Source organism: Leptinotarsa decemlineata, unplaced genomic scaffold (genome assembly GCF_025532065.1).
Source record: "Leptinotarsa decemlineata unplaced genomic scaffold, Ldec_3_MD MMD2_tig00026299_RagTag_RagTag, whole genome shotgun sequence".
NCBI lineage: Eukaryota > Metazoa > Arthropoda > Insecta > Coleoptera > Chrysomelidae > Leptinotarsa > Leptinotarsa decemlineata.
The window spans coordinates 10200018-10213902 of NW_027412676.1; the positions used below are offsets into that span (position 1 = coordinate 10200018).

A 13885-nucleotide genomic window follows, 5' to 3' on the forward strand; every position below is an offset into this window, starting at 1 on the left:
TCTTTTAGAAAGTTTACCAAGAGTTGTCCATCTTTGGACGCGAAATTAACACTGATATCTCCTGCGAAAATTAGTAGTAACATATGATAGTTTTCTCATAATTCTTCAGAGCCTACTTGACCGTACATATGTGCTCGCACCTCTCTCTTTTGTCCCTACTGTAATACACGAAACGTAACTCTCTCTCTCTCTTTCTATCTTCACTAACTTATACCTTCATCTCAACTTCCGTTTGCCTCGCTCGATTACACTTTTCGTAACACTCTCGTCACGCATTCACCAGCTTACTCGCCAAGTCAAGCACGCGTAAAGAAGTTTTACCTCAACGTTCGCTTCTCCCGATCACGCTTTTCGTAACATTCTCATCACGCATTCACCAGTTTACTCCCCAAGTCAAGCGCGCGTAAAGGGTTTTACTTAAAAAAAAATTTCATTTTCTATTTTAAGATGGTAACTCTTTTAACATAGAAACCTACATTGTCAGAAAACATGACGTTCTATGTGTGAAAGTCATTTTCGAATTCAGCGCACCCTAAAACAAAAGAATTATGTAAAAAAATAAAACAGCTCTATTTTTTTAGACTTGTGTAATTTGTTACTATCAAGTTAAATTATTTTCATTCTCATTAATTACTGTTAAATTTTCTAGGAATGATTTTTTTATTGGTGATATATCCCTAAGAGAGGGAACAACAATTGGATTTTTATTGAGCAAAAGGTTTTAAAAAAGAATCGTTTTCTCATTTATTGGTGCCTCAGTCTCAGTTTTATAAGTGAAATAGCATTTTTGTGTCGTTTTTCACTGGGTCACCCTGTACAGATGAAGAACTCCGCCAGACTTCCGACAGGACGTTGGCTCCGTCTTTATCATTCGAATGCACCATCCTCGTTGCCTTTCTTGGATACTATATAAACTATTCGCCAAAGCAAACGTCACGTTATAGTTACAGTTTTTTTGTACAAGCAACAAGTGCTATCTGTATAAAATCTTGACAAAAATGAAGTCAGTTTTAGTTCTACCAGTTTTCTTTTGTTTTGTGCACAGTGCTCCAAAATTGAGGGTTGGTACAGTGATTTTTTTCGCGATTTTGAGTGATTCCACGGGAATACAAACAGAGAGAACATTCCTATGATTTGATATTGATAGAATATGTACCAACTTCTTGTTCCTGATATATAATTTTAATATTTGTTTTCAAAGTTCAGAACAATTCAAAAAATACAAATAATTAGTTTTTTTTTTAATTTACCGTCTTTTACCGTTCAAAGAAAATAACATAAAATCATTTTGGATATCATCATAATCAATGTTAAAAAAAAACACTTAATTAGTAACTATTTAGGAAAGTGATTCATGTAGTACCTAGTTTTCCATCATTTTAAAGTTGAGGTGAAGAACACAAAACATATTGAAAGGGTTATATTTTTAGGAGAGAATAGTTTTTGGGAAAAAAGGTTTTGCCTCTCTACTTCTTAATCTTCATACAAAAAGAAGTGGGAAAATTTTAAAGAAAGAAAGAAGGCAATCAACTTTGAAATACACTCTTCACAAGAATGTGTAAATTATACATAGAAGTTACTTTCCGATATAAACTAGAAGAAAAAGCTCTTTCGAAAAAAAATTTTCAATAAACATTGTCGTGTAGACAATTACTGGAAGGAGAAAGCCAAAACCTTTCCCAAAAACAAAACATATCAATTAAAAGTTCATTTATAAATTCCGAATGTATTTACAATTAATCACTTATAAATAACCTGAAATTCAAATAATCATCTCATGAAGTAAAAAAACTGTAGTGGGTCATTAATATATATAATCTTGAATTCCACTTGAATAAAGTGTCATAAATATAAGAATAACAAATGTATACTTGTTTTCATTAACTGATTTATTTATCTTTTTTTAACATCCGTTCCAGTTTAAGCCTAATATTGTTATAAAAATGACTATTTTCAAAAGTCATATAATACAATACAAATAAGTATAATAGTCATTTGTATTGCATTAATTTTTTTTCTTTATTGGATATATTAATAAAAATATGAATATAGTATAATTGATGCAAATCCATTTTTACTCGCCAGGAACAGAAGATTGGATGAGTATCGTTAATCTTCACATCCAAGAATACCATTCAAATGAGATTATATGAAGGAGTGGTAAATCATTTTGAGATACACAATAAAATCCAAAAAATGTTTTGAAGAACTTAAAATTGTAAGGAAAATTTCGCAATTTTTCAGTTAGAAAATGCATTTGTATTAAAGTATTTGTTGACAATTATTATTTTACATATATTATCTATTTCCTGAATTCCGAAGTAATTGTTATTTGATTTAGTTCTAAATTTGGAGCTGAAAATTTGTTAGTTGTGAATGCAAAATATTCAATTTTACTTAAATGTAATAAAATATCCGAATGAAAATTATAGAAAGGTGAAACAATACAATGAATACAGATCATATAATATTCGTTTGTTAGAAGTTTGTTAGTTTGTTAGAAGAGAATACTTAAATAAAACTTTAGAAAAGTGACATAAATACTTGAAAAGACGTTTATTTGCTGGAGGAAACAGTCATAAAACTTTGAATATGTAAAAACATATAAGTAACATACAGATGTTGAATATTCCATCAGAGAAAGAAAGGAAAATAATGGGTGGTGCAAAAATAATGTCACCTTGGGACGGCGTATCTTTCAATAATACGATATTATGGAAATTCACTTAACTATTATTATCTACTCTTCAGAAAACTCTCTATTTATTAAATCTTGTGTTTGTCTAGCTGATGCCTCAACAACTTGCTCCCCCACAATTACTGACGCTTCCTAGTAACGCAACAAGTATTCGAACAGATATAAGCGACTCTTTCCATTGCGATGGAAGAGATTATGGATACTACGCCGATGTGGAAAACGACTGCCAACTCTTCCACGTATGCTTACCGGTGACCTACGCTGATGGACGTAATCAGACTTTCAGGTGGAGTTTCATATGTCCTGAAGAAACTGTTTTCAACCAAGTAAGTACTGATTGCCTTCAGATTAATTATTGTAGACAGTAATTCAGAACCTCCTCTTCACTGATCAGAATTTCTTCTTTCAAATTATCTTACAAGAAAGCTAATTCCAAGATCACATTCATTAGTCTCAAAAAGAACTTCATTTTCTGGTCCTACTTGAAGCGTACATATTTCACTCTTCTTGAGTGGGTGAATTTTTTCTCCCATAACTGAGATCAGATCATTTGAAATCATTAAATTAACGATTAAATTCATTTATACTGAATCCTGGCCCTTACGTGAGAGGGATATAACATTTTTGCTACGACTTCAGGAAAACCATTCCTGAGGTTTGTAGGCTTTCAGGGCTGGCGTCAACGTTTTATTGGCTTCCGGGTTTTGTTGTGGTCTTCTGCCGCAGTTTTAGTTGAAACTTTTGGAAATTATAACAAAAGAAGACCACGGCAAAACTCGGAAGCCTATCAAAACGTTCCTAAGGTTTTCATGCTCCTAGATTCCTATTCCACTTGCTACTTTTCATTCCATCTCAATCAACAGAATCTTCGGTTGAAGATTATTAGTCGATATGCTTGTCAAAATTAGTAATACTGCCAAAATTATACCTCTTAAACAATCACCCGTTAGTAGGTGGTCCAAAATCGCAGCTTAACCAGACCTACGTCATTTCAGCAGAGCTGCTATTTTGACAATAAAAAGAGTATATGTATCTATCAAAAACACTTCTCTCGCAGGATATACTGAAGTTGTGGTCTAGTCATCTCCTGATAATGCTAACTTGTTTAGCAAAAGGAGCGTGTGAGACAGTAGGTATACTGTTTCGGTGTGGCAAAAGTGTTTTTAATAGTCCATTTTCCGCTAGAGATTCCATTTCTACCAATCAAGAATATTTGTAGTCAACAATAATATACATATTTGCTTTATTGAAAGTGAGGCCCTCTAGGAAATATCAGGGAATCTTTTTTTGACGTTTCGCCATGAGAAAGTTCGCTTGAAAATTAACATTGTATAATGTCAGGTTAGTGTTCAAAAAATAAGATGAATTTTCATTTTTCTTCAAAAATGCTCATTCATTCATCAATTTATATTTTGTCTCCTTCAAAGTAATCCCCGTCCCACATGTGTCAGCGTTATTTCCGATCCTCGAAACAGGTGTGATATGCACTTTTTGATATGTCCTTGAGCTCTCTTGACAATTCGTTTTTTTCTTCTCAATCGTCGCAAAACATCTTTCATCTGTCTTTTCAATCTTGGGAACAGAAAAAATTCGCAGAGGGGCATTTCTAGTGTGGCTGAGGGCTGATAACGGTGTTATATTTGGCCAAAAAATTACGAACAAGCAGTGATGAGGGAGCAGGTACATTATCCTAATGCAAAATCCATATTTTTCCACAATACCGGACGTTTTCTTCGTATTGCTTCTCGCAAGCGGCGCATAACTTCGAGATAATACTCCTTATTGACTGTACCAAGGCCGTAGCTAGAGGGATCAACTGGGATTGATCCCCCGAAAGTTCTACAAGCAACGGCCACCCAAAAATGTTATCAAATACAACGATTAGCTTGTTTAAACATCACAGAAGCCATGAGAACAACACCAACCGCGACAATGGAATTAATCACTAGTATGTCCCCTCTGGACTTGTACGTTGCGTTATTGGCCATGTAACGATTGCGCACGGCTGGTGTAAACCTCAAAGTAGGAATGGGTCAGTTGAGGCTGAGCCTATGGTGAAAAGCACTCACTGCGCAAGCTCTGCTGCAGGCAGCCAGTGATGCAATTGAACCCAGGTTTGTATTCAATAAACCCTACAAAATACAAATAAAACAGAACACGAAGTCAGATACTACAAATGCAATACGCATATATACAGACAGCTCAAAAATCAAAGATGGCTCAGGATGTGAAGTGTACTCCGGATCACTAAGCCTAAGGATTAAGTGGGGAATGGGAACTGACTGATATCCCAATTGTCACAAAATCAATCTGCACTGATAGCAGACAAGCACTGTTAGCCTTGAACAGACAACGTGTTACCTCATGGCTAGTAATAGAGTGCCACCAAGATTTAGCCAAAGCCTCGGTAGAAAATAACATTATCCTGAGGTGGATTAAAGGGCACGACAGAATTAAAGGTAATCGTATTGCCGACTCTTTTGCCAAGGAAGCGGCTGGACTAAGAATTTTAGGACCCAGGGGCACATACGGCCTGATGACTTCGATAATTGCGGAGCTAGCCAAATGTTACACCCATGCTCAATCCCTAAAGAGATGGGATGAAATCAAAGGATACAATCTTGCCAGGATAACCCCGGGTGACCCTGGGAAGCTGGCGCCGAAGAAATATCTGGCGATGACCAGGTAGAATCTACGCTTAACAGTAGGATTTTTGACTGGCCACTGTCAACTAAGAAAACACCTCCATAATATGGAGCTAGTGGGCACATCTCTATGCAGGATGTGTTAACAGGAAGATGAAACTGTCAGGCATATCCTATGCGAGTGTCCGGAGTTATCGTCAATAAAAGACTGTGTATTCGGCGAGTCTTGGCCTATACCTGCCAATATGAAGGAGATGTCTCCTCGTGACCTGTCCACCTTCCTGGAAAAGACAGGATGGATGATGACCTAGGAGGACAACTCCTCGGGAAGATGTACAATGAAATAGTGGCCTAGGTCACATGTGGCCTAAGTGCTGTGGGCCTACACACACCCTCCCTACTCTTTAGATACTATTGGAATTATAAAATCCGTTAGAAATTTTATCCAGTCCTTGGCAAAACGAACCAAGTGCTTGAAAAAGAATATTGAAGAAAACTTCCCCGAAACACAATGAAAAAAACCGTACGGCAATGTGCGTACAAACTTTTGAAGATCTTGGCGACACTACCTGTTTCCACATGTACCCCTGAAAGGACTTTTTCTTCTCTGAAACACCTCAAAACTTATTTAAGAAACTCCACAAGCCAGGAACGACTAAACGGTTTGACGTTAATGTCAATCCACCGTAGAATTGACATCATCACCGAGGAGGTTATTGATTTGTTTGCTGCAAAGAAAGCTAGAAAACTAAATATGATTTTGTAAAAAGATGTTTATATTTCTGTGATGGTTTTCTAACGAATATTTATTTTCATGTAACACCATTTTCTTTTTTTCGTAATTTTTATATTTCTTGTTTTTCTACTGTTCTACCAAACCAAACCCCCCCCGAAATTGTTTTCTGGCGACGGCCTTGGACCGTACGACCATGTGGCAAGAACCCCTGATGCACTACGCCACGATATTCGAAGAAAACAGTGACTCAAACCTTGATATTTTATAAAATTGGTTTGCTTTTCTTTGTCTTGGCTGTCGTGGGCTCTTCCATAGGGACGATTGGACTTTGGTTTCGATCTCATAACCATAAACATAATTTGTCACTAGTTATGACCCTTTTGAGCCAAATCTGTATCGCCGTTAACGTCATTCAACAATTCCTGAGCGAATTCTGTCATTATTTCAAGTGTTTTTGAGTACTTGATTATATTTTTTACTCAAAATATGATGCAAATTCTTTGATCTACTTTATTCGATAGCAGAAAATCGCCGAACACGCCAAACTTGTATGGCTCTCACTAGCAAACCAAACATTCCAAACAGTTGAAACTGTCATCATATTTTCAAGACTAGTGTACCAACATAAAAAAAAAAACGCCAATCGAATGTAGCTCGCAAAATTTAACATTCACCTCATTTTTTTAACAGTCCAAGTATAACGTGTTTTTCTTTAATAGAAGTGATCTAACGTTAGGTTGTTAAAAATACATAGCCTGATATATTTCAGTCCCAGCTACCAAGTATGCATATATTCTTGGGTACATATTACTCTGATACTCACCAAAATATTATCTTTTCTAAAATCACATAAGTAATAGATCTTAAAGTCTTAGACGAAAGATAAATATTCTCTTTATTGTATTTGACACATATTTGCGTACATTTTCTTTTTCTATGAGGATTTCCTAACTAAATACATATTTGTTTCATTATCTTCATTGTGTGATATTTGTTTTATTAATATTATTAAATTTCAATGATACAATTTTCTTCGTTGTTGGGAATAACAAATTCTGTTCATTGGAAATTAATGCTAACACTTCTGACAAACCTTTATGTTTGACGGATTCCACAAAATATAATTTGGAGATACTTTTTTTTATACAAAAATTATTTTTTTAACTTTGTGCATTCCATTCATTTCTTCTTTCTTTTGTATAATAAATAAAAATAGTATCCATCTGTGAAAAACGTATCGTGGGAAGCGAACTATAATACTCAATTTTTGTTTTCATATCTGAGGATCCTCCAAGGGATGGATTGTTGTTTTTCCTTATCATTTCGATAATATATATTTGGTTGAAAGAACGATACAGTACAGTAAATCCATTGTTTGAAATATTTGATTTATTTCTAGTCGGTTATTTCTTGTCGGTATTTTCTTATTCATATCATTTGATATTTTAGAGATTGAAAGTCCGATCCCCTAAAATTCAACAAGAGCGGTAAATTTGATGAAATGAATAAAAACACATTTGCTAATTATCACTTGTCAATTTTATTTATACGACCGGTTTCGTGCTTAACCCCAGTATGTACAGGCCAAACCGGTAGAAATTTTGACGTAAGGCTCCGTGAACACGTCTGTTTGGACAAAAAAATCTACAAATCTACAAGAATCAAAACACAAAATAAGTAAAGATAACCTCAAAATCCTACACATATGTAATAAAGGGAAAAAATGAATTTGTTGGAAGCCATGTAAATTAATAAATCAATCAAAAACCATTGAAAATCAGAAATATATACCACTAAACGAGCAACTCGATTTATGTAGGTCTCCACCCTTGAATTTATAAGTTCATAACAACCCCTATAATCCTCAGTGCTGAATTTTAAAGTTGGCACCAAGTTTTTCAAATTTCACATTTTAGTTTTATACTTGATAATGGTGTTAAACCCGAAACCGGTCGTATTAATAAAATTAACTAGTGGTAATTAGACAACAGTGTTTTCATTCATTTCATTAAAGTGATCATGAATTACCACAAAAAAAATAAGTCATCAATCTCATATATAAAAGCGGTAAGCTCCACTTAACATTTGATGTTTGATTTATATAGTTAATTCAAAAATAAAAAAGTTATGTCAATTTGAAGAATTTAGTACATATCCATGATAAGAGTTGAACAATTTCCTCAAACATTTTCATTTCTAGACGCGTTTCGCTAACACCATAGCTTCCTCGGTAGGTAGCTTCTACCGAAGAAGCTACGTTTCCAGCAAAACGTGTCTAGAAATAAAAATGATTTTGCAAATTGTGTAATCATTATCATGGATAGTGTTATTTTTTTGTGTGTCATCGGCATCGACTACGTTGGTCATTAGCCTCGTGTCCTGGGTAGGCAATGTTAAAAACTCCCCGAGTTACCTAGGGAGCATCATTGCTATTCGCAGTCGGTCAGCCATGTAATGTTGCAGAATCATCCCAACTTCAACTAGAAAAATTCTCTCGAGAAAAATATCTGGTCGAGGTTGGGATTCGAACTCACGACCTTTCAGTAACGGGTCTGTCCATTCATAAAAATACTATGAAAATATCGGTCAGTTCATTTGGCTAAAACTTTGGTTAACTAGATTCACAGTTTGTAAAACAAATTTCTTATAATTCAAATATAGACAAATAAATGAGAATTGTTTGCTGTTAGAAAATCTGGTAGAAACCCAAGAACTGTCCCAAAGTCTACGTGATTGATGTCGCGGGCAATAGGTAGTTTTCAGAATTATTCTCAGCCATATTACTTTTTCATATTTCCACTAGTGTCTGTTCAAAGTTAATAACTACCGGATATCCGTACGTAATTCATATTCACTGGGAGTAGGTACGTAAAACACTGTCGAGAAAGTCTATAAATAATTTACAATATTTATTTTTGACGTTTCTCTTATATCTCAAGAGAATGGAGTATAAAAGAACATGTCATTTGGATATTCGGTGGGAATCTCTAATTTGAAATTAATTATTGATTAAGAAAAATGTGAATTGAAAAAAAGTTTAATTACATTGATTAGTATTTTGAGTCATGCTCTTTTCTATGAAACAATGATTATACAGTACGTCACAAATTTCGGAGATGACGTTATTGATTAATTTTTTAATCAGAATCCATACTTTTTAAAGAGTTGTTTTAAGCGCATATCAAGTTACAAGTATACATAACTGCCCAATTCGAAATTTTTCTCTCGGGTCGTTTGCTAGATAACGAATAACAAAATTCAACTTATGAAACAGACTAATTTCATATTCCATTCATTAACTTTGTGTGTGAGTACAGCTGCAGATAATCTCGCCAATAACCCACCGTGAGATTTTTAGTCTAAAACCAAGATTGATCCTCTGGAAATGATTGTAGTAATAAGCAATTTATCAAAATATTAGGATTATCAAAGCAGTTAGTCTTAAATATTTCAGAGGAGCTGGACTTCATTTAATTTAAATTTTGCTTCGAATAACGTCCCAAATAGTAAATATCAATAGACGAAGGTTTCATACATGCAGTCGAGCCACTCTGAATTCAGTCGTATCCCAGGCACACTGCTGTTTGGGTCGGATATTTCTTGCACGATAGGTGATATATTCCATTGAATTCAGCCGTGCAAGACTAACCACGGTAAGGTTTGCATAAATGTCTTTCGAATATACGAGTAATTAAATGACTATCGTGGTATTAGTAATTTGCCAGAACCTACTTTGTAGGTACGTTGAGAGAGATGAATGTTTCGAAATTCTTTTTAGAAACAATTAATTTCTTTAATGAAATGATGGATGTAGCTGTTACTACATGGTAGGAAATCATAATTAACAAGTTTTTCAAAAATATTACCCATTTCGTCCCATCTCACAGCATTAAAAATTCACTGACTTTAGTGGAAAATATAAGGAACCAAACCACGCCACATAATTCAATTTCAGTTTCATTCGATGTAAAGAGTATGTTCTCCAACATACCGTACAACGAATGTAAGCCCCTCATTTTATATATGTTAGATCAAGCCAAAGTAGACCATATCAGTTCCTTTGAAATTTCAACAGCTTTCGATGCTTACTAGACAGCTTAATCAGATCTACCTACAGTTCATCAACAAATTTTATAAACAGGATTCAGGTTTAACAATGGGCTCACCCCTTAGTCCACTTTTAGCAGATATATTTATGAACAGTTTGGAGACTACATAGTAAATTTCGACCTGGGTAAAAAACATTCATTTCTGGTACAGATATGTAGACGATATTCTCGCCTGTTTCAGAGTTACTAAACGACAGCTGAACCAATTTATGACATTCATGAATAATCCCAATAGCAACATTCAATTCACACTCGAAACAGTTATAGAGAAACAGATAAATTTCTTAGACCTGGCCATTACACACAATCAGAATAAATTTGAGTTCAATGTTTTCAGAAAACCTAGATATATAGACATTACCATCCCAAGTGATTCTTTCCATCCAGACAGTCACAAATTAGCAGCCTACAATTCAATGTTGCACAGAGCATTCTCAGTGCCTTTGTCTGCTAATAATCTAGCTAAGGAAATTGATATAATTACACAGATAGGTCATAACAATGGTTTCAACGCAGATACTATCCAGAAGTTAGTCAGAAAACAAAGCCGTAAATTCACTTACAGATTAATATACCTTCAGATCAAACAACCAGAAATCAAGACATGGGTAACTCTAACATATTTTGGTAGAAGAACAGAGATAATTATTGCGGGTTTCTTCAAAAAAAACAATGTGGAAGTGGCATTCAGACCACGTGCCAGGTTATCTGATTTCCTTTTCAATGCCAAAGATCCACGTTGAAGAAATCTGGATTTTATAAGCTCAAGTGTCCGGAGTGAAGTAGTGTTTATGTGGGACAATGCGGTTGAAATTTCCAAAAACGATATGCTGAACATGAAAGGTCCTTCCCACTAGGTAAAAATGATTCGACGTTTTCAAACCATTTCTTGGCATGCAACCACAAGTTCCGAATTTGAACGATACGGAAATTTTGCACTATGCAAGGAAGGGTAGCAAACTCAATTATTTGGAATCCTTGGAAATTCATAAGCATAAACATTGCGGTTAAATGATCAAATCGATTTAAATAACTCACTGGTTTTTAAATTAGCATATCCACATTGTCACTAGTAAACAAAATTCAATTACCTCTATCATTACCTACAGTGGTGTTATATAAGGGCTAATGTAATCAATCATTGTCAGTTCATTGTATAAGTTTGAAAATCTCCTTATAGGACGAAACTGCAGTAACGTTAGTTACAAATAAAATTGGTAAAAACATTAAAACTGTCTTTTCTCTTTTCTTCAATTAATTTTTTATACATTAGTACCTCTCCTCGATACAGTCCTCAGAATTATTTTGATTTGTGTTAAGAGTATTGGTACATGGGGTGTATCTTTCTTACTTGGGCATTTTTTCACGAGTCACTAGTAAACAATGTATGTGATCTACTCGATTGAGAAACATATGCAAGACTAACCTCGTGAAGTAGTTTGCATAAATATCTGTCGAATATAATGCAATGTCCATCGGGGTATTATCCGGGGAAGTAGTTATTTTCTGGCAGGCAGTCATCAGAACCTGCTGTATACGTACTTTGGGAGAGATGAATGTTGCAAGATTCCATTTTTATTTCTTATAAATATTAAAATAAAAATAGAATAACATAATGTTTGTTCAGTAAGGAGTAAGTTTGAATCGATTGAATCAACTCTTGTGTGCAAATAAAAATTTAATTTGTCAAAAATAGCAGAAAAAGTCAGTCATAGCTTCATTAAATTTAGTTTTGTTATAAAATTATATTAGAAATAATTTTTCCAAACTACCTTTTCAAAAATTTGTTGGAAACCACATTTCATATTTTTTTTGGTGGAATAAAATGTTGATTTTGACAAATAACGCGTGACCGTTTTTATAACCCCCTCCCTCCCCCTTGACATCAAACCGGAGTTTATTTTGCCACAGAAATTTCGAAATAAATCGTGTCACTATATATTAGATTCAATTTACGTACCAATAGGTTAGAAACGAAATTCGAGGAAAGCAAATTATTTAAGAAATCCGGCCGGTACAGTTCGAAGTTGGGACATGTGAATAGGATATTATTTACGTCCGCTAAAAAAAATTGTCACATGAGCATAATGGGTTTACATCTATGCCTATTTTTGCCTTGTGACAGTTAATAATGGCGAAAAATTCAGCAGACTACAATTCTCCGCAATCAACTGAGAAAAATGATAGTCCTAAATAATTGTCATATATTCTCATTTAAAATTATTGATATGAATTTAATTGAATTGAATTGTAATTACATTGTATTTATATATTTCAACGCCAGTTGCTTTATTATTGATAAGAATAGTGGTAGTAGTTCCTTTAAAAATATAATTAGCTTGATGGCTGTTTGGGATAGGTAACGATGTTGTCAAAATATTTCAAAACAGTAACCATATAACGTATTTGTGTGAGAAAACGGTGTCATCTCACCAAGAGACATTTCTAGAAGAAATCGAAAAGACCACATGAGATGAAAATTTTTGACTAGCAAGATTTGACTTCGAATTCGTAAATGGCAGTCTGAATTATATTACGGAAGGCCGTAAAAACTTGTTATGTACTTATTCATACTAAGGTTTAAATAGCCTACTTCTCAACTCTGAAAAATTTCACTGAAATTTTGGGGAAAGGGCTTCTACTTTATTGGGTTTTGAATCAATATCAAATTTTCCAATTTTTTCAGGAAATGTTCACTTGTACAAGGGCAGATGAAGCGATTGATTGCGAAGAATCCCCAAGATTCTATGATTTGAACAGGAATTTTGGCAGTGAGGAAATTCTCGGTGAGGTTGTTGAAGTTTCTTCCACGGAATCGCCACACTATCTGGAAGAAGCAACTCCTTTACCCGAAGTACCTCAGTTCATAGGACGCAACCTATCTAGGAGAGGAGGAAAACAATTGGAAATGAAGAAAAATTGAAAAGATAGAATCTCTGTGACTGATAGCATTGTTATCTTGGCCTATTTGTCTCAACTGCCTCATTAGTTTTTTATAAATTTCTTAGTCGTAACCTACTTAAAAGACAATAAGACATTTTTGGCGATTATAAGTAAACCGTCCACACCAGATGCTGGCCATATTGTGATTAGGCAAATACTTACCCCAATGGCAGATTGACTGAAGATATATTAAACATTTAGTCATGGAAGCTATCGAATGATACCTGCTACAGTTTACATTTTTTCAATGTTTTCTGTTAAATTGCAACGCTCATATTATTTGTAGAATTCAAAGTGTTTAACGTTGTCGTTTCTTTATTTATCACTGGATATTTTTCTTTACAGAGGCTGTACTTTTGTTTTCGCAAATATCAAAAATATTTGTACGACTTATATTTGAATCATTGTTCTTTAATTAAAATTGTCTCCTATGAATAAAACCAAAGATTAACTGCCATTGTGAGGGTATCAAGATCTAATTTAAATATGGTTGTGTACAATGATTATTTTTCAATAAAATAAAAGAATAATACCATCTGAGTTTCATTTTTAGATGACTAAATATAAAAAAGACATACATGATGGAATGGCCCGATACTTGATGAAAATCGATAATGTATTCAAAAAACACTTCGTGAGACGTTCACTAAACAATTTTACAAAAACTTAACACGTGTTTCTCCACACAATGGCTTCTTCAAGCGTGTAAAGACATGCCCGAAGTGGTAATTATATGGCGAAACACATGTTGCGT

General features: G+C 34.2%; 1 protein-coding gene across 1 annotated transcript; it reads left to right on the plus strand.

Annotated features, from left to right (window-relative positions):
• The first annotated feature begins 901 nt into the window (after positions 1-901).
• LOC141484904 (U-scoloptoxin(01)-Er1a) lies at positions 902-13663 on the plus strand. The gene is made up of 3 exons (XM_074180573.1): positions 902-1061; positions 2788-3024; positions 12875-13663. The coding sequence occupies exons 1-3, from the start codon at positions 999-1001 to the stop codon at positions 13109-13111; spliced, it is 537 nt and encodes a 178-aa protein (XP_074036674.1). The 5' UTR covers positions 902-998; the 3' UTR covers positions 13112-13663.
• Positions 13664-13885: the final 222 nt, after the last annotated feature.